This window comes from Molothrus aeneus, chromosome 22 (assembly GCF_037042795.1).
Source record: "Molothrus aeneus isolate 106 chromosome 22, BPBGC_Maene_1.0, whole genome shotgun sequence".
Taxonomy (NCBI): Eukaryota; Metazoa; Chordata; class Aves; order Passeriformes; family Icteridae; genus Molothrus; species Molothrus aeneus.
This window is the reverse complement of record NC_089667.1, coordinates 977,250-998,728: the sequence shown is the minus strand read 5'-3', so window position 1 is coordinate 998,728 and position 21,479 is coordinate 977,250. Positions and strand designations below refer to the sequence as shown.

The 21,479-nt window shown below is 50.1% G+C and overlaps 1 protein-coding gene across 3 annotated transcripts in view; it reads left to right on the top strand.

Moving 5' to 3' along the window:
* The window catches only part of FLI1 (Fli-1 proto-oncogene, ETS transcription factor), a 90,462-nt gene that overhangs the window by 65,082 nt on the left and 3,901 nt on the right, over window positions 1–21,479 (top strand). For all 3 annotated transcript variants that reach the window (XM_066564344.1, XM_066564346.1, XM_066564345.1), the window contains 2 exons: window positions 4,967–5,032; window positions 20,079–20,141. In XM_066564344.1, coding sequence (XP_066420441.1) covers window positions 4,967–5,032; window positions 20,079–20,141 — 129 coding nt within the window. The remainder of the gene's footprint in view (window positions 1–4,966; window positions 5,033–20,078; window positions 20,142–21,479) is intronic.

The window sequence follows — 21,479 nt, the reverse complement described above, 5'->3', positions numbered from 1 at the left end:
TGGAATTAGACAGTTTCCTGGGAAATGGGAAGGCAGTTCTGTGCAGGCCAAACCTGCTGCCTGGGGCTGGGGAAATCGGGCACTTTGGAACCAAAAACGCTTCTCAATTCCCACAAGATAAACACCCAAGTGGGACACTTGAGTTGTGTTATTGATAAGGTTTGAGAATTGTCAGAGAGATGGAGTTGGATGGGTTCAAAGCATACGAGCAGGCTGGATTTGGAAAGCTTGGCAGAGGAGTGGAATTCTCCAGGTGGCATCTCCAGGATCATCCCAGTGTTTGTGTCCCGTTGTTTGGGCTGACCAAAGGCAGCATCAGGGGAATTGCATGGTTGATCTCATGGCACGAGCCCCTAAGCCTGGGTTCAGTGGCCACTCTTACCATCTGCTGCTGCTCATTTGCTCAGGAGCAGCTTCCTGCTTGATCCCTTGGACACTGAGGTCTGGTCACACTGGTCTTCATGGCCAGCAAGGCAGCACCAGGGCACGCTGACATTCAGGACAGCAGTCCCTGGGTCACACCTTGCCTTTAAACACCTGAAATGAGGAGGTTTTGCTGTCTGTAAGGTGGCACCAGCCATCCTGCCTTCTCTCTGGGCCCCTCCATTGGGATTGTGAGGAATGATACTCACTTCCAAAAGTTTAGAAGGTTTATTAAAACCTTATAAAAAAATACAACAGAAGACTGAATAGAGAAAATATTACCGTGCCAGGAGCAGAGGATTTTTCACCATGTGCTCATCCATACAATGGATGGTGCACATTTTAACCCTTTAGCCCCTCCCAAAATCTTGTCCATCAACTCCTTCTTCACTGTCCAGTGGTGGGGATCACTTCCTGACATCTTGAGGAGATCACTTTCTTACACATTGGAGGTCAGCTGTTGCCATATTAACAAGCCAACCCTCCCAAATGTCCCAAACCCAGACCACCCCCTGGTAACAAGGCAAGGGGAGTAAAACATAACTATACATCTATAAAACTTCTCTTAGCATATACTTACTTAAGATTTGCCTTTTAATTGTGAGAGTCAGCCATGACATTCCTCACCTACCACAGGATGGTGTCTGTGGAGCAGGGGTTGTGCCTCACAGTGCTGGCTGTGCCCAGCACTGCAGCCCTGCTGCAGCTGCAATATTTAAGTGCTGCTGCAATAATGATCATCAGAACATCCTGTCCTGCCAGGGCAGTGCCTGCAGTGATTTCTGTGCTTTAAGCCACTGCAAAACTCGAGGAACTTCGCTGGACTCAGGCAGACTGCTCACTCCTGTTTCACAGGGAATTCAGTGCCAGTCCGTGCCACTTTAGGATGATGGATGTGTGTGTGCTGATCCCAGATGTGCTCCTCAGAGCAGCTCCTGGCTGCTGGAGCTGGGCAGAGCATTCCTGCTTCCCTGCAGCTGCTCCCAGCCCGAGGACAGGCTGCTCTGGGCAGTGCTGAGTGTCTCCCTCATGCAGAAACCCCTTCCAGAGGAGCTGATGGCTTTTCCAGACCAGCTTCCAGTGGATGTTCAGCGCGGAACCTGTAGCTCAGTGCCATGGGGGTTTGGGCTTTCATTTTCACAAGTTTTCTCCTTTTGGAAGGGTGTTTGTCCCACAGACATTCCCTGCTTAGGGTAGGGAACAGGTGATGGCCACCAGCACAGGAGGATTTGGGGGCAGTGCAGACCTACAGGCTGGATTGCCTCTGCCCAGGCTCTCTAAAGGTGTTTGTGGTCTCGGGATGTTAAGCTGGATATGTGATGATTTATGAAACCTCAGCTTTGGGGTTTGTTTTCCAAGAAACAAAGATCATCTGAACTTTCTGAGTTGTTTCCTCACCCAACAAGGAGACCCCCTGAAAATGAGCTTTCCCAGAAGGTTCTCAGCATTTTACACTCCTAATCAGGGTGAAACCTTCCTTAAAGCTGCCTATGAAATACATTATTTTGGCACATCTGAGTCCAGACTGAAAAAATAAACCAGCAACATCTGCATGACCTCAACAAAAGCTCAGTCTCAGTTTTAGCAGTGCAAGGTTCAAGGTGAGCTGTGTAGTGCAGTCAAGAGTAACCCAAACTCATCCCACAGCACCTTTAGGCCTGGCTCAGAATGGTGCAGTTGTTTCCTGTGGCCACAAGCCATGGAAGCTGTCAGGCATTCCAGAGCCTCTGTGATCCTCAGGAGATTTCAGAGTGCAGAGCCCAGTCCTGCAGCACTCTCCATCCTTTGGAGCTTCCCAAAACACCCCAGTGGATCTTTCAGGGAACTCCCTGCCCACCCCCTCAAACAATCATCTTTCTGTGCATGTTCCTTTTAGTTCCCTCTCCAAAATCAAGCCATGCCTTGATTTGCCTTCCTTTTGCTCATCCCCACACACTTTGGGGCTCCAGACTGATCTTTCTGCAGCACATTCTGCCTGGTGAATACTCTCCAGCCAGCTGTTGGGCAGGGGAAGGGAGTTTTGGATGCATCCATGCTGTGTTTGGGTGAAGATCAAAAGAAGCTGAACTGCCACCTCCATCCTTTCCCTCCCTGTTGGTGGCACAAAGGGGAAGAGCCTGAAAGGGAAAGAATGAGGCTGTGGTGAGAAGTAGAAAACTGTTCAGTGGTTTTTGAGCCATGTGTTAATGCCCAGCAAAACCATCCTGCCAAGTGCAGCAGGACCTGGATTCCAGCAGGAGCCATGCAGGGCCTGGGGAAGGCGAGGGTAAAAAAGACTCTCAAATTAAATAAACCTGAGACTGTGGAACCAAGATGTTCCTGTCCCTCTGAAGGATGAGCTGCCTCGTGGGAGGGAAGGGTTTATGGGAAAAACCTCTCCTGCTTTTCAGTCCTTCTCCATCTTTTTGTAATGAATGCAAGGGAAATAAAAGAAAGGGAAGAGTGGGGGGTGCCATAAAAGAGCGTGTTTAAACATTAATTATGGGAGAACAGCCCTCACTGCATTAACCATACCAGAGACCTGATCCATCCTTCGTGTCCCTCACCCAGGGAGGGGAATGGAACAAAAATGAAAATTCATCACCCAAAGCTCTGCCCTCAAAGGAGAGAGGGAGGAGCAGCCTGGCTTGTGTCTGTCTGTCTGTCTGCTTCCCTCTGTCCTGATCTGGGTCTCTGCCTTTCTCCCTTTCCCTCCTCCATTGAAACCCTTAATAGGAAACACATTTCCCTCTCTGTGGTGTTCCCACCAGAAACCTCAGACTGCCGGGCAAAGGTGAGAACTTTGAGCAATTAAACCGGGGGAGGCGCCGGTCCTTTCCAGTGGCTTGGGCTGCATTTTTTACCCTAAAGTAGCTGTAGGTTGATCCTGCTCGCTCAGTGCTATTCATCACCCCACCCCCACCGCCCCAGCCACTCATTTGCAGCCCATTTAGTCATAGAAAACCACGTTTCTGAATTCCCCAGCACTTCCCTGTCTGGCAGGGGGAAGCTGGGCTGGGCGTTGCACTCAGGATTGCTTTAAATAACCTGAAAAGGAGAGAGTGGTGGACAGGAGTTTCCCCACAGATATTCAAGAAAGAAATGCCAAAGCCAGAAACCATCCGATGAAAACATGAGTTACGTGGACAGAGTTGTTTCAATTCCTCCAGCAGCCAATCTCTCTAAATATTCCAGCCAATCCCTTTGGCCACTGGCAGCTTTCAGAGCCAGGGTGCCCTCGGGATCCTTCTGAACTCTTTACCTCCTCGTTCACCATCCATCCTGGTCTCTGGAAGCATCCCCTGACTTGCAGCATGTGGTACCATCCCTCCTCCCCTCCCTGCGAGCAGCTTTGTTTCCCAGCACCTCCCGCCTGCGTGTGCTGCTGGCTTGTGCAGCCTCCGGCTTTGTTTGCCTTGGGCAGGACAGAAATGCGCTGCAGCACAAGGCCAGCAGCATCCAGCACTGCAAAGGCTCTCAAATCTGTCAGGGACCTGCCCAAACCTCAGCTCTCACAGGACAGACACTCTGCGAGCACTGAGGGGCAGCTGGGACCCTGTGCACCAGAGGAACGTGCAGGGCTCAGCCCCAAGGCTGCTCAGCTGCTGAGAGGGGTTCCTGCCCTGCTGGGGCGCTGGGGATGCTCAGGGCAGGATCCCCTTCATGGAGGGGATCTCAGAGTGTGAAAGCACTCAGGGCAGCATTGGTGCTGCTCCAGCCACAGCCTCAGGACACACAGGACCCTGTGCCCTGTCAGGGCTGTCACTGCCCCAGCAGCTGCTGCTCCAAGAGCTGCAGGAGGGTGAGCCCAGGGGTGATGTGAGCACACTTAACCAGACAGCCATGAAATGGGCATTTCATGCTGGCTTCCCTGGACTCCCAGGATCTCCTCCTCCATTTCCAGGAGAGTTTACAGGAGAACCAGAAGGAAATGCTTAGAAAGGAACATTTCCCCCACAGACGGTGCAAAACAGAGACCCTTCCAACAGGTTCTTTTTGTGCTGCACTTGTGTGTCACGTGGGGCTGGATGGAAAGGCCTCTCTGAAGAAAGGGAGCTGCTCCCAAATTCCCCAGAGCAGGGAGATGTTGGAATCCCAGTGAGAGCTGTGCAGCTGCTGACCCCAAACCAAGCATGTGACACTCTAAAAATGGCCAAAAAGGTCCTGACAGTGCAATTTGTGTCTTTTCTCCTGCCTGTTCCTCAAACAGAAAATTTCTCTATCACAGCCAGAGAGAGAAAAGTTTCTTCCTTATCCTGTCACAGAAACTGTGCCACAGGCATTTCTGGAGGCTGTTCTGGGACAGATCCTCTACCTGTACAACCTCACCCCTTAGGAACAGTTTTCAATGGGGGACATCAAGGCACTCAGTGAAGGAGTCAAGTGAGGAAACAGCAGCACGTGTGCCCTGCAGCTACCAAGCTTTTAGATGAGTTTCACAGAAAATGTGTGCCTAATTAACAGCAAAATTAGCTTCTTTTTTCATGCCTTTAACAGCATTTCCTACCTGCCCTGATGGCTCCCTGTGCCCAGACGGCTCTAACTCCCTTTCTTTGCCTTGCAGGTAGCTCACTGCTGGTCTACAACACTCCATCCCACACAGACTCCTCACGTCTTGCCACCAAAGAAGGTCAGTGTCTTGCATATAAATGTCCTGGGTTTGATTGGGTTAAAACTAGACCTTGTTAATAATATCCTTGGCAGAAAATGTTCTGCTCCACTCTGCATTCACAGCACAGTTAAAAAGGAATAATTCTCACTGTGCAGCCCCACCCAGGCTGGAAATGCCATCTCTGCTTGTCCAGCCAGCTTCAAAGGTGTCACTGTCACACGGGTGTTTTGCTGAGCTGGTGAACTGCTGGCACATTTTCTGTTCCTGATGTGAACAGTTTGGAATCTCACACAGTAAGGCCTGAGACTCTGTTTTCCTCTAAGTTCACAGTTGAAAGGATCAAATCTTCTCACAATGAATTTTACTACTGTAAAGGGCACTCAGGTATTCCAAACCCATCCATAGATCTGTAGCTTGTTTCAACCAGCAAGGAGGACAAAATGTATCTTTTTGACAATTTCATTTTGGAATAGTTTGATTTTCTGTTTTGTTTCAAATAACCCTTTTTTTTTTTTTTTTAATCTAGTCGAAATTCTGAACATGTAGCCATCACTTAGAAACCCTGGAGTTTAAACGTTAATAGCCCTCTTGAGGCTCCTTCAGGCTTTGGAGTTGTTTGTGGGTCCTTCAGTCAGGTGTTTTAGGTTTTTCTCTGCAGCTCCAGCCCTGTTCCTTGTTCTTATTTTTATTGACAAACTGGACTCTCAGTCAGGAAAATGTTGTGAATATTGGTGTGATCACAGAATTCCAGAATGGTTGGACGGGACCTTAAGGATCATCTGGTTTAGTCCATGGCCATGGGCAGGGACAGGATGAAGCACATCCCTTACCTACACAGAGAACTTGAATTGATATAGTGGCTATCTGGGTGAATTTATCACCCCCAAGTAGGATGATAAGGAGCAAAAATCTGTGCTCTGTAACTCCTGGGTAGGGACAGGAGGCTCTAATGGGGTTTTCCTTTCCCATTGTGCTGCTGCAGGAACATTGGGTTTGTTCCCGGGGCTCTGTTCAGCTCCTCCTTGGAGAAGTTTCTGGGGAGGGGTGAAACTCCTGCCCAGCCCCTGGAGCCAGCCTGTCCCTGTGCCAGCTCCCTGACTGTCACAAATGCTTCTCTGCTCTTGAGGAGAACGTGGCTGCATGGACAAGCCACAAGTTTGGATTAAAAGCAGTGGGGAAAGGCAGAAGGAGAGACAAAACCTCCATTGCACTGAGGGGCTGCAGCAAACAGAGCCCACATTTAACAGCTCCTGCAGGGAGGGTCTGGCTGCCTCCTTTCTGTGCTGCCCTCAGGGCCCTGCTCTCTCCTTGCATTTCACATCTGCCTTGGAGCTGGGCACGAGGTCAGGGCTGCTCCTCCAGCAGCTCCCTCTGTCCAGCAGGTAAATCCACTGCAGCTCCCTGGCACTGTTCTCCCCTCTGAGGCAGCACCAGTTGGTAAAACAGGGTCATTATAGGGACAGAGCCACTCAGGCTGTGCTCTGACTGCTGCTTTGACATTAATAATAATTTATTTAAAGTTCATTCAAGCTGGGCTTGCACTGTGTAGTAGGGATATAGTGGGAATAAAGGGAATAAAAGAGGGACATGTGCTCCTTCACAATTTTCCCTTACACCCAAACCTCTGCTCATTCTGTCTCAGGCCAGGCAATTGCTAAAAATAAAGCCAAGAAAAGTCTGATTTTTTTTTTTTTTTCTTCAAGAGAAAATCTCTGTGTAGGACTGCACTCCTCTGAATTTTTAAACACTTTGTGACTTGGGCCTTGAGTCGCTCAGACTGAAAGAAATTTGAGGGGAAAGTGTCCCTCCCCCTGCATTTTTAGTGGCCTCAAGGGTGTCTCTGTAGTGCAGCTGACAGAGCTCTGGGTTCACTGCTGTCAGCGTGGAGCCCTCAGCTTCACATGGAACTTTCATTATGTGTCAATAAAGGACCAAGCACGCCCAGAAGAGAGGCAAATAAAAGTTAGGAACTACGTAGAAATGTTGAAATCCCATCTATTCCTCCCCCATTTCTCCCTATAGGGCATAAATTCCATCATTCCTTCCACACTGGGTATGGGTGTAGCACAAACTGCCCCACTCCAAGCCACTGCAGCTGGCTGAGGTTACTGAGATAAGGAAAAGGGACAGGAGAGCAGGACAGGCTGGCAGATAAGGGACTGGGAGAGCAGAGTGAAGTGGCTCATCCAATAGCACAGCAGAGACTCATGATACTCATAAAACTGGACTTGGAATTCCTCAGGCTGTTTTTTTTAGGAAACAGGATTTTCCTTGTTTCCTTTCTAATGGGCTCACTTCAAGATGATATTCTCACTCCAAAAGATTATATTCTTTTGGAAAAGGAATTTCATGTTAAAAATTATTATTTTTTAAATGATTTTTTAACTTCTCAAAAGATTAAACAGTTTTCTTCATGCCAGTGCATCTGGAATCTACCAATCCTGTAAACATTTCTCCTCTCTGTGTCTGTGAATAAAAACAGATGAGTTTTTCTAACCACCTTCCCTTGAGGATTCAAAAGCAGGTGATGAAATAGTACCAACCATGACAAAGATAGGAAAAAAATACAATTTTCTTCACTCCTCCTGTAGCTTTTCTACATAACTAGTGCAAATAAGCTGCTTGTGCAGATTGCAGGGAGAGAGACAGGAGCCCTTTGCATACATTGACACTGTGCTTTACACAACATGTTCCATCCACGGCTGGAAAAAAGAACCCACAGGTCAGAAAAAAAAGTGCAGCTGCAGCACAGACAGCTGCAGATGTTGCAGATGCAGCACAGGCTCTGCTCCCTCCTCCAGGATGATGTCCCCAGGAGCACAGGGAGCCTGGCCCTGTCCCAGTGCTGTCCCTGGGCTGGCTTTGGTGCCCTGGCTGCAGCTGCAGATCTGACTCCCTTTTTCCCTTCTGCTTTCTGCCCCCTCACTCCCTGCAGTGCCAGCTCTGCAAACAGGAGCTGCAGCTCTGCTTTGGGGCAGCCCAAGTGCAGAACTCTGCAGCAGGAGTTTTGGGAATCTTTACAGCAGATCCTGAAGTCCCACGGTGGGGCCCAGGGCAGCTGAGTGTTCTCCCAGCAGACAGGTAGATCCTTGTCCTGTTCCAAGGCTCCTGCTGCCTCAGCTTCTCCCTCCCAGCCTCATAAACACTCCAAAGGATGGGACTGAGCGTCACTGGGACAAATTGTCTTCAGCTGCCTCAGAGGAGTAAATGGCTCTAATGAAAATCACCAGTGGTTTTTGGCTGGAGAGCAATTTTCTGGGAAATGAAATGAGGCTGCTCTCATGGCTGAATGGAAAGAGCTGTGTCCCCCTCCCAGTGCAGACATGGTCTGGGTCATTTTCTGGGACTGTTTGGAGAAATGAGTGATCTGCTGTGGGTACTGGAGACAGGGACAGGAATCTGAGCCCACAGATCTGCCCCAGTCCAGGGAGACCTTAAACTGCTCTCCTGCAGAACGGTGTCATTTGAGCAGCTTTCCACAGGGAAATGGAAAGAATATTCGCATACAACAACATTGGGAGGCCAAAGGGCCACGTCCCCAAAGGGCTCTGAGCTCTCTGGCCTCGCTCCAGCACAGTTTTAAAGTTTTTAGTGTGTCGGGGTCTGTGTAATTCTTGTGTTTAAGACTCGAGCAGAATGCTGTGCAGGAGCTGAGGCCAGGGCAGAGCTGGGGGCTCCCAGCAAGGCAGAACCCTGGTGTGTGGATGTGTGAAGTTCCCTGTGGATGTGTGAAGTTCCCTGTGGCCATGCAGCCTGTGGGAATGCCTGGGCTGGGATGTGTGGTACTTTCCAATTCACAGAATCGCTGGGTTGGAAGAGACCTTCAAGATCATGGAGTCCAACCCAGCCCCAACAGCTCAACTCAACCCTGGCACCCAGTGCCACATCCAGGCTTTGTTAAACACACCCAGGGATGGGGACTCCACCACCTCCCTGGGCAGAACATTCCAGAACTTTATCACTCTTTCTGTAAAAAACTTTTTCCTGGTATCCAGCCTGTATTTCCCTTGGTGCAGCTCGAGGCTGTGTGCTCTGGTTGTGTCAGTTCCTGGAGAAAGAGCCCAGCCCCAACTGAGCACAGGCACCTTTCAGGAGATGCAGAGAGTGATGAGGGACATGCAGAGAGTGATGAGAGACCCCTGAGTCTCCTTTTCTCCAGGCTGAGCACCCCCAGCTCCAACACTGCTGGTCCCAGGGAAGTGGTGTTTGTGCAGGGAGGTGGCAGAGGGGCTGAGGGGAGGCTCAGCATCACAGGTGACATTAACCACAGAGGTTCCTGGGGCTGTTTGTCTCCAGGTCATTCAGGATCTTGGTGCAAAAGGTGCATTCACACAGGTCTGTGCTCTGCACACGCCGTGCTCAGCCCAAGGTAACAGAATCCCAGAATCATTTAAATTGGAAAAGCCCTCCCAGACCATCAAATCCAACCTGTGAACAATCCCCACCTTGTCTCCAGCCCAGGGCACTGAGTGCCACCTCCAGGTGTTCCTTGGACACCTCCAGGGATGGGGACTCCAAACCTTGCTGGGCAGCCCCTCCCAGTGTTTAACAACCCTTTCCATGAGGAAATTCCAGCCTGAGCCTCCCCTGGCACAGCCACAGCCTGAGGGCGATTCCTCCTGTCCTGTAGCTGTTCCTGGGAGAAACCCCAACCCCCACCCCAGCTCCTGGCAGGGAGCTGCAGAGAGGGATTTGATCCTTCTTGAGCCTTCCAGATTTGGCTGAGAACAGTGACAAACCAGCCCAAAGTCTCAGCAATCCAACCGAAACTCCAGCAGAGCACAGGGAAAAGGGATGTGGTACCTTTCAAAGACAGAAGAAATCTCTGTGTGAATACATGAACAGGGATGGAGGGGGGAATTTTAAGGGTTTATTCTGTGACTATCCCATATTTATGATCAGATTGTAGAAGTTGTTGTGTGAACAATGAGGATGTTTGGGTACAAGGTGTGTGTTTGTGTGTTTGGTGGGGCTGTTGGCAAATTTAAGAGGATAAATAAATCAGTGAACTCTGAAATCCAGTGTGATTTCCTGGGGCTTTGTACCAATGCTCGTTGTGAGGCCCTAAGAAAGAGTTTCCTGGTGTTGGAGCATCAATTAAAATCTCTTTCCCTCCAATTCCCTGGTACCTCACAAAATATGGGTCTGTGCAGCTGCTTTTCTCCCCATCAGGGCTGCAGCCTCTGTTCCCTTTAAACTGGCAGGAACTCCTCAAAACTCTTCTCTCCAACTTGTCAAACTGAGTGACAATTTGGGGTAACAGGTTCAGATTTGGGGGGACTGGGGAGAAGGGGGCAGAGACTGCAGGGAACGTGGTTGCATAAGCACAGTTCCCACAGGAAAACCTCTCAAATTCCTGCATAAACCTCTTCTCCTGAAAGATTTTTCAGATCTAAAAGGTTGTAGTGAAAAATATTGACCACGTCAAATAAACTCTCCTCTGAGTGTGTGTCAGTGCAGTTCCTTTTCACAGCAAAGGTTTTAAACTCCCCAGTTCAGCTGTGGCAGAGGAAAAGCAGCTGCAGCTTTGTGCTCTCCTAATTGTCTGTACTTGCTAAAACATTTCTCTATGATATTTGTGTGCCTGGTGATGAAATATCCCATTTTTAGCTCAGCAGCAGAAAAAGGGGAGGCTTTTTTAGGTCTCCTTTCATTTTGGCTGTGTGGCCAAGCAGGGATTTATGAGTTCAGGGGAGACAGTAGCCAGCGCGCTTGGATTTTGCTTTTTATACTTTCTTTTTTTTTTTTAATTGTTTTCCTTTGAAATTCCAGAGTTAGTGTTTTGTCTGCTTTCTCCCTGACCCTCTTCGGAGGCAGGCGTGTGTTTTTTCACCAGAAAAACTGGAAACAAAGAATCGTTGTCTTTAAGCTGTAGCAGGCAGGAAACCCAACTCACAAGGGATCACCCCGAGCCAGCGCTGTCCCAGAGTAGACTCCAGTTCTCTGAATTCAACCTGACAGCTTGTCTGGAGCACTTTCTAAGTAACCATTATCCTTCCTTTCCCCCAGCAAAAGAGCCATTATTATTTTGCCTGGAGTGCAGTGCAAGGAGTGTTTTTGTGCTGGGGGGGGTCACACATTTGCTGTGGTGCCAGGCTCTCCCTCCCAAAGCCTTGGAAGTGCTTGGGCTGTTTCCTAAAGCAAGAGTTAATTTGTTTCCTGATGATGACTTAAAAGCTGTAAAACTGCCATGGCTATGCATGTGTGTCTTCCCTTTTCTCTCATGTGTGCGTGGCCTTTTTCTCCATGGGTGTGAGGTTTGGGGCTTTTTTACTTCTGCATTTGTGTGTTTTTCAACCAGAGCAACCTGCAGCCTGTCAATGGTTTGGTTTTACACCCTGTGCTGGAGGTAACATCCACACAGTGCTGTGGGCACATTGCTGCCTGCTCCTGGCTGTGTTTGGGCGGTTCTGTAGGTGTGCAGGGGATGTGCAGCTGTGCCTTGGCTGTGCCTGCAGCCCTGCGTGGCTCAGGAACATCTCTACTGGCTGGAGAGCATCTGCTTTTCCAGGCTGGCTCTGGGAAGGGTTCTCAGGACACATTCTTCAGCCTCTGTGCACTGTGCATTGGGATTTCTGCTGCTGATATTAAAAACGCAACAACAAGGAAAAAAAAAAAATCTTCTCATTACTTCCTCTTTTTCTCCATAATGTCTTTGTGAGGCCAGCAGGGCTGAGGCAGACGTGGCTCAGGAAGTGCCAGCGCTGCTGGCTGGGGATGTTCTCCAGCCCCAGGCACCACTGGGCGCTGTCACCTCTGGCTGGGGCAGCAGGGAGAGACTCTGGGGCTGAGTGGGGAGCAGAGCTGGGCTCTCTGCCCTGTGGGGGCTCCTTCCCTGCACCCCTGCTCAGGGACAGGCACAGGGCTCAAACAGAGCCACCTGTCCTGAGCACACCCTGCCTCTGGAAATCCCCTCTGGAAATCACAGTCCCGGGATGGGTTGGCTTGGAAGGACCTTAAAGCCCATCCAGTGCCAGCCCTTCCACTGTCCCACCCCTTCCAGTGTCCCAGATTGCTCCAAGCCCTGTCCAGCCTGGCTTTGGACACTGCCAGGGACAGCAATCCTGAATCCCAGCTCTATTCCTGCACCATCCAGATCCTGTCTGACTCTGGAAATGAGTGGCCTTCAGCCACAGGGCTTTAATCCATCACTGATTTGGAGCAGTTCAATCAGAAAGGTTTGATCTCTCTGATCTGTGTTTCTATAAAGGCAGCAATTCATAACCAGGCTCTCAGCTACTTTCAGACACTCCTCAAGCTAAATCTGTCCTTCACATCCATCTCTGCAGCAGATTTCTCACCTACATTCAGCAATCAGTCCCCTCTCACTTGGTTTGAGTTGACTTCAGGTCAAAACCCAGTGTTGTTCCTGGATTTGGGATCTGTGAAACAGGTTAACAGCAATGCAGAGATCAGAGAATCACATAATCATTCAGGCTGAAAGGCCTCTGAGATCATCCAACAGTGCACCCAGATGGATGCCAAAGATGGCTTGGTAATATTTTTCAATTGTGAAATAATCAAATTGCCTGATCATGTAAAATAGAAGTAATTTTGAAATCATTCTGCATTTAGTGAGTTGCTTCCTCTTAGTGAAGAGATTTAGAATTATTGATTTCCTCCTCTGACCCTGGGAGTGGTGGTTCCTCTGCTCAAGGAACAGCACATTGTGTCTTGAAGGGGAAAAGAAAGAGTTTGGTTGGGAAGTCTCATGTAACCATGGGAACAGGCACAGCAACACTGGCCAGGAATGACAAAGACATGTAGCACATGTGTTAATTAATTGTTTTAATTAGCAGAGATAGTAAGTTGACAAGCAGTTCCTTGCAGGACAAGTGATGCTGTGAGGTTCTGAGGCTCAGTGTGACACACATGTCCCTGCAGCTGGCTAAATGTCATGGGAGAGCCTTTGGAAAAGGCCACAGGAGTCCTCAGACCCTGCCCTGCTCCAGTCCCTGTGCCACCATCCCTGCCCACACCTGGAGACAGGTGAGAGCCCAGAGCCTGCCCAGCTTTGTGCTGAGGGGAGCTGGAGCTCCTCTGCTGACCTGGGAGGTTTGCACTGGGTGAGGGGCACTCAGAAATGTCCTGGGTGTGAGGGGCCCTCAGAAATGTCCTGAGGGTGTGAGGGGCCCTCAGAAATGTCCTAGGTGTGAGGGGCACTCAGAAATGTCCTGGCTGTGAGGGGCCCTCAGAAATGTCCTGGCTGTGAGGGGCAGTCAGAAATGTCCTGGGTGTGAGGGGCACTCAGAAATGTCATGGGAGTGTGTGAGGGGCAGTCAGAAATGTCCTGGGTGTGAGGGGCACTCAGAAATGTCATGGGAGTGTGTGAGGGGCACTCAGAAATGTCCTGAGGGTGTGTATGGAGCAGTCAGAAATGTCCTGGGTGTGAGGGGCACTCAGAAATGTCCTAGGGGTGTGTGTAAGGCAGTCAGAAGTGCCCTGTGTGTGGGGCAGTCAGAAATGTCCTCTCTGTATGTGGGGCAGTCAGAAGTGCCCTGGGGATGTGTGGAGCACTCAGAACATGTCCCTGGAGCCAGGGAGGGACCGTATGGGCCCCACAGTTCAGTGTTTCTACCACATGTGCAGCAGTGCCCTGGCTGTTCCGAGGAGCAGCTGAGGGTGGTTTTGGCCCCTGGTCCTTGCAGGAACTGCAGCCTGGGTTTCTGCTCTCCACTGGCTTTGAACCCAGCCCAGCTCCTCACTGGAGGAGGCTCGGGGGCGACCTGAGGGCTGGGCACACACCTGGGCAGGCCTGGCTGGCAGGCTGGGCTGGCAGCAGGGGAGGGGGCAGGGTTTGTTCCCATGCTGGGACCTTTCCAAGGCACCAGGGAGGTGCCACCACTCCCAGCCTCACCTGGGCAGGAGAGGCCCTGGGGCTCTGTGCCCTCCTCTCCCTCTCTCCCCATAAAGGGGCTGCCACAAAATAGACCCCAAGGGACCACTTGGAATAATGACAGGTCTGCACCCCCAGGACACTTGGCTCTGCTTTCCCCATTTAGGGAAGCTAATTTAAATTCCAGCCACCAGGCCAGGGACCTTTCTTCCTCCTGAAGCAGGAGGACTCCTTGCAAAACCCAGCCTGTGTTGTGCATGGAGAGTCCATGGCCCAAACCTGGCATGCAGCAGGAACTGTTCTGGGGTGACCTGACTCACCTGGACTGGAGCATGGGTACTTCCAGGCAGGACTTGGCCTTAGGGATTTCAGTGAAGCAGATCAGGAGAAGGGGAAAGAGAAGGCTGCAAATCTGAAGTGAGCCATGAGATCCACAAGATTCTCCAGGTACCTGAGCCTCCTTTCTCTCTCTCCCTATAAAGTGGTTGCCACAAGATAGACCCCAAGTGACCACTTGGCCACGTCACAAGTCTGGATCCCCCAGGGCACCTGGGTCTGCCTTCCCCCTGTCTCCCTTCCTGGCTCTGTCTCCATGGCTTAGGAGAAGCCCCTTCCCACCCTCCAGCTGCTGAATTTCCTTGGAGGTGCCAGCTCCAGAGATTCCTGGGCTCTCCATCCCTTCCCAGTCTTGCCTGTAGTGCCAGCATGGGTGGCATTCCAAATAAGATTCCCCTGTAGTTCCCATAAAGCATTTAGTCCATAAATGACCCAGCCCCATTGAATCCATCCTAGAAACAGAAAGGCCTAAGAAATGTGGCTGTTCCAGGCCCCAAGCTCGCTGTTCTCCTGGAAAGCCTCATCAGGCTGGTAGCACAAAGTGGTGCCTGACTCAGGCTGACTGAGAAAGCTCCTCAGAGGGAGCAGGATGAAGGGGCTGTCAGCACTTCCCAGCAGCTCAGGAAGCTCAGGCACTGTGAGCCCATTGTTCACTGAACCCCCCTCCCCTCCTCTCTGTCCCAAACTCTCAGATTTATAAAACACCAGGGTTGGGGTTTTTTGGGGTTTTTTGAAGTTTATCAGCGAAGGTTTGCTCCCTAATACATCATATCTCAAACACAGACTCCCTGAGGCCTTGCTCACTGGGCTGCACTCAGGCTGACAGCACCGACAGGGATTCGGGATGGTGGTGTGGGAATCCACCTGGGGGTTTTCAGGCTGGTTTCCTGGGAAGGGAGTCTGTGTGTCTGTCCATCTGCCCCCAGCTATATCTATCAGTCTGTTCAGACTAAATATGCCCCAGAGGTGCTGGGAGGGGACCCAGCTCCGGGGGAGACAGGGGCTGTCTGGAGAGCTGAGCACAGAGTGCCAGGGGAGCAGCCGAGGCAGATTTGGGGTGAGAGAGTAGAGAGCAAGGCTAAAAGGGCCCAGAGAGCAGGGCTGCAGCCTGCCCCCCACAGCCTGATCCTGGGGAAGGCAGTGCATCTGGAAAAGGCAGCTAAAGCCTGCAGAAAGTGCATTTATGCCTGGGAATAAATAAAATGATATTTAACCTTCTTGCCAGGCACGCTGTGAGTGCGAATGTTTGCAAAGCTGTGAGATCCTCGCTTGAAAGCTGCTGTGAAAGTGCAAAGCATTATTAATATCCTTTACCTTCCTCCTAATAGACTGAGCATTCATGCTGGGGAATTTCTGGACATAAACCAGACAGCTGCAGAATGACAGTTCTTGAAAGCATCTATGATTTATTTTCTGCTCTTTAATTCCATTTTGTATTGAACACACATTTGTCATAGGGCTCTTGTTCCACAGGGCCTTTTAAGTCTAAACCAGACTCAGGGACCTGATCCTTTCTGGGATAAATTTGCCCCACTTCACTGTAGCCATTTGCTGATTTACACCAGGAGAGAACCCCAGTCCAAGTCTTTTAATTGAATTTCCATCCCATGGCAAGTTTTGGTGTAAAATCCAAATGGTTTAAATGACAGATAAGACTATTCCTGTCACTGGCTGGCTGCAGTTCTGTAGGATCTCTTCGAGCCACTGGGCGTCAGGTCCTGGGAATGATCCTGTTTTTGCAGGAACCTGCAAAAGTCTGGAGGGGTTCCCTGGCTCTGCCTTTTCCATTTTGCTTTAAACACATTCAGCTTTCGAGCCTGGGCCTGGAAGCCAGGAGGGCTGTTGTGGTTCTTTCACGTTGCAGAGATTTTTGTGAAATAAAAATAGCTTCCTGCATTTGGGTTTTTCTTTTTTTCTTTTTTTTTCTTTTTTTTCTTTTTTTCTTTTTTTCTTTTTTTCTTTTTTTCTTTTTTTCTTTTTTTCTTTTTTTGTGGGGGATAGAAAGAGTTGGAAACTTACAGTAGCTGAGTGCACACGGTGTTTCAACAGCAGGGTTAATTATCATATTTAACCCTTCTTATTATGGCCAAGTCACACTCAGGGTTGAATCTCATCCTACAACACAAGGCTGCCCCTATACATCTCCACACTTTGCTCCATAATCCATATTTATAGAGGAAAAACTGAGGCAGAGGGACTCAGTCAGCCTGAATTAAACCTGAAGAGGAGGAGGAAAAGGAAAAGGAGGAAGATCATCTCTCCAAATCATGGTCTATTTATTTACCCAAAACATGCTGATGGCTCTGGATCAAGCAACCCCTTGTAGCAGTTGATTCCCTTGAGTCAATGATCTGGCCCCCAAAAAATCAGAGAAAACTGAAAATTTTCAGTGAGTTCCACTACTTTTTAGGAAGGAAATGTTTCCCTATTTTGAAAAGAATTTTTCTTTTGGAAAAAGAATTGCTGCCTTCCTTTAACAGATCATCATATGGTGTTTCCATTAATGTTACATTATAGAACTGTTTATGGATTGAACAAACCAAAATGTCCGTTAACATCTCAGTTGCTGGACATTGCTGAGGGTTTTGCTTTTCTCAGTGCAGAACTTGGGTTTTCCAAAGCGTTTCCCCAAACATGGCTCTGATAGCTGTGTTGTAATACCTCAGAGGGATGTCCCAGGGGAGCAGGGGAGTCAGAGCTGGCTGCAGGGAGGAGATGGGAAAGGCAGGGCCTGCCCCAGAGCCCTCCCTGCTCTCCTGCCCTTGGTCACTGGGAGAGCTCTGTCCCACTGGGATCCACTGGGATTGCAGCCAGGAAACCCCCCCTGCAAACAGCCCCTGGTGTGGAGCAGGGACAGCTGCTGGGCACTGTCCAGGGCAGGGACAGCCCTGCTGCTGCTTGTGGGGCCATGGGAGCAGGGACAGCCATCTGGGATGGGACTGGGCTCTGGAATGGGGACTTGGATCTGGAATGGGGACAGGGATCCTGAATGGGGACTTGGATCTGGAATGGGGACAGGGATCCTGAATGGGGACTTGGATCTGGAATGGGGACAGGGATCCTGAATGGGGACAGGGATCCCTAATGGGACAGGGATCCCTAATGGGGACTGAGATCCTGAATGGGGACAGGGATCTGGAAGGGGGCAGGGATCTGGAATGGGGCAGGGATTCTGAATGGGGACTGGGATCTGGAATGGGGGCAGGGATCAGGAATGGGGACTGGGATCCAGAATGGGACAGGGATATGGAATGGGGACAGGGATCCTGAATGGGACAGGGATCCTGAATGGGGACAGGGATCCTGAATGGGACAGGGATCCCTAATGGGGACTGAGATCCTGAATGGGGACAGGGATCTGGAAGGGGGCAGGGATCTGGAATGGGGCAGGGATTCTGAATGGGGACTGGGATCTGGAATGGGGACAGGGATCCTGAATGGGGACAGGGATCCTGAATGGGACAGGGATCCTGAATGGGGACAGGGATCCTGAATGGGGACTGGGATCCTGAATGGGACAGGGATCCTGAATGGGGACTGGGATCCAGAATGGGACAGGGATATGGAATGGGGACTGGGATCCTGAATGGGGACAGGGATCCTGAATGGGACAGGGATCCCTAATGGGGACTGGGATCCTGAATGGGACAGGGATCCTGAATGGGGACTGGGATCCAGAATGGGACAGGGATATGGAATGGGGACAGGGATCCCTTTTTGGGACCGGGTCTCCCTGCTGGAACAGTGTAGATGAAGCTGTCACCTCCCTCTTCCCGAGCTGTCCCATCCCACTCTTTGTCCCAGCTGAAACCACAGTGGTTTGTTTTCCAGTCTGATCTATTTGCAGTGGGGTTTGTGGTTTCTGCAAAAAGGGAAAAAAACAAACAAATAAAATAAAAATAAAAACAGGCAGATTACATGAGCTCTGTTTTTCCCCATTCCTCTCTCTTCCCTCCTCCTCTGGCTCCCCCCCTCCCCTCTCCCGTCCCTCTCTGTTTTCCTTTCCATGCCAATAACTGCAAGGCTGTAATTTCAAAGCCTCAGCGGCTTTCCCAGTGCTGGAGGAATGTGCCAGTGCCTGGGATGGATCCTCAGGGAGCTGCACAGCCCCACAGGCAGGAGGTGCTGGGCAGAGGGACACTTGGGATGTCCCTGGAGGATGCCCCTGGGGGATGCTTTCCCCCTTTTGCATCTCCTTGAAACAGACTCCTTATTGTCACCTCAAATCCTCAGCCTCCCCAGGTTTAAAATCTGAATTAATTTCTGTGAAATAGGAACAGGGTTCTCCTCCTCCTCCTCCTCCTCCTCTGCCTGTGGTCTTGGGATGAGAGAAAGGGGTCTCCTATAGGCTGGGATGGGTCACACTGAATTCCACTGAGTGTAGGGACAGCACTTCATGGTCAGAATGTGTCAGGCTTAGGAATTGCCCAAAGAGCCCCATTGCTGCATTTACAGCCCTATTTACACTTCTGTGAGGGGCTGGGGGAGCATTGGAGATGTGGGAGAGGAAAAGAGCACGGCCCTACAGAAGTCAAGCCAGCTGGGACCATGAAGCAAAGCCAGAGTCTTACAAGTTTTTTTGCTAGGAAAAGTTCTTCTCAAGCCCTGTGTGCCTGTTGTCTTTTGTTCTTAGATCCTTCCTAAGATGCAGTCAGGAGAGCAGGATGGGGCAGTAATGGCAATTCTGGCCTCTCCAAAAGTAAATTGTCCCAGTGGGAATCACAAACTGTGCAATGGATGGTTAAAATGAGACTTGGGCACAGCTGGCCTGTGTCAGAGGGGCAGAAGATTTAGGGACAGATAAGAGGTAGAACTGGGGACAGATAAGAAGTAGAATGATGTTATGGACAGATTAAAATTGTAGGGTTTGGTTAAGGGGCCAGGAGCAAATCCTCTGCATAGACACCCTGGTAATCATGGGCCTGTGATGGTTTTAGGGACAGATCTGCACATTCTGAGAGCTTCTGGCCACTTTGCAGAAAGGCAAAGTCCAGCAGGCAGGTGGGGCCCCTCTGCTCCAGCCCTGCTCACACCCAGCTCTTGTTCTTGCTGGGTTTAGGGTGCCTTGGATTCCAATAGGGAGGTGTAGTGGTTTTGGTTTGATTTGATTTGAATTTTGATTTTTTATTTCTGGACATCCCAGACCAATTCTTTGTCCCTAAAATCCAGCCAGCAGCTGGCCCACCCTGCTGGCTCTGGGCCACTGTCCCCTGTCCCCTGTGCCACTGCTGGGGCTTCTACCTGGGCAGGGTGGGCGCTTCTGACCCTCAGCAAGGTTCTCCTGCTCTAAATCCATGTGGCAGCACCTGGCAGAGTCCCCTCCCTCTCTCGGCAGCTTCCTGAGCTGTGCTCACCCCAAATGTGAGAATAATTCTTCGAGTCACAATTTTCTGTTGTGAGAAATGATACAAAGAGGAGGAGCAATCTTCCTCTTGAAGGGATTTGTACAAATCACCATGATATTATCAACTAAATGTTTGATAAACCCTAATTTTTTTGCCTAAAAAAATGTGAGAAAAGCTCCAGTGTGGAAGGAGGTCAGCATTTGTACATTTAATAATCCAATTTTTTGTTCACAGCATGGATGCAAACTAGATTGGAAGTTCAGTTGCAGTAAAAGACAGAAAATTAATGAAGTATCTACATATTTTCCTTGTCTCACTGACTATTTGGCAAATTATAAATATCTATGTAATGCTTTCCTTATTGGTGCATCTTCATTTTATACTGAAATTTTAAATTTCTAGGGACATCTCTTTATTTTATAGTGCAATCCCCAAAATATCAGCACTTGGTCTGAGCCTTTCCCTTGCAGTTGCTGTGATTCCTGTGGGATGTGGTTTGTACTTTGTACCTGTTCTCTGTCCCTATAAACCCCTTCTCTCTTTCCAGGCCCTCCTGTCGCAGGGACACAAAATGTGAATAAGACAACGGAGCAGCAGCGGCCCCAGCCAGGTGAGAGTGGGGTCTGGGACCTTGGGCTGGGGGAGCAGGGACAGGCAGGGACAGGCAGGGGAGGGCTCAGGAGGGGCTGGGCTGTGCCAGCAGCTGTCCCCAAGGGGCTCTGTTGGGGAAGATGAAACAGGAAAGCCTTATAAATATGATTGCCTGGCAAAAGATTTTGAGGATATAGGAACTATAAGTGAGATTGAAATGAAAGCAAGCTTTGAGATACCTCAGTTACTGAACAACAGGAAAACAATGGTGTGGATGGCTGAAGGTGATCCCCTTTTGATGGAACAACACCCTCTGCTTGCAGACAGGTCCAAGGGTCAGAGCAGACCCTACAGCTTGGCAGAAGGGGCCCAAAGAGGAGTTTTTAGGGTTTAAAATGTAACATAGTATGGCAATGTAATGATTCTTATAGGCTGTATGTAAATTCTATAGGATTTGTATCTTGTACTAGATTGGTTAGTGAGAATCAGAGTATTCAGCACAGAAGAAGATTTATGGCATTGTAATGGGAACCACTCTCTCTTTTACTCTCTCTCACTCTCCCATCCTCTTTACCACGCTCTTGCCTTCTCTCTCTTTCCCTCTCTCTCCCTGTTTGGGGCCTGCTCTGAGCTGTGCCTGGCAGCTCCCAGCAGGGCCCTGCACCCAGGCCCTTTGCAATGAGCCCCAGGTTCCAAGGCCTGGCTGCAGAGATCTCTCATCTCTGTCCGTCTGTCCCTCCAGTCCCACCCCCGTCACTCCTGCAGGGCTCTGTGCCCGCTCTGCCCCTGCCCACCCTGGGCCAGGATCTGCAGGGTCCCTTGGAGCATCCCAGCCTGTCCCATCCCAGCAGGGCTTTCCCTGCCCAGAGCAGCCCCTGGGCAGAGCAGGGGTGTTCCTGCTGCCTCCCCACCCTCCCTGCCCGGCACAGCTGCTCCCCATCCTCTTCCTCTGCTCCGGGCTTGGTGCTCTTGGAACCTGTTCAATCCACCAGCAAACTGCAGATCCAAATCACCACAACCAGAGAGAGGCAGAGCACAAGTGTAGAGATTAGGGCTGAGGAGGCCCCACAGAAAGGGAAGGAATTCATTCCTAATAAATGCTTTGTGGGGTTTTCAAGAACCACTCAGCCTTGGTGGAGCCAGCCACAAACTCCTGTTACTCTCATCTCTCTAATGCTGTGTTTGCTTCACAAAGAGAGACTTGGGTGAACATTTCCTGCCCTCCCAGGGCTGCAAGCTCAGCTGCTAACCAGTGAATCTGAAAATCTCATCTGCTCTCTTTTTTCATTGAGCTTTTTTTTTGTTAGGAGAAATACTTTTACTTCTGCTTTGTGGCTGTTCTCCTGTCACACAGGTT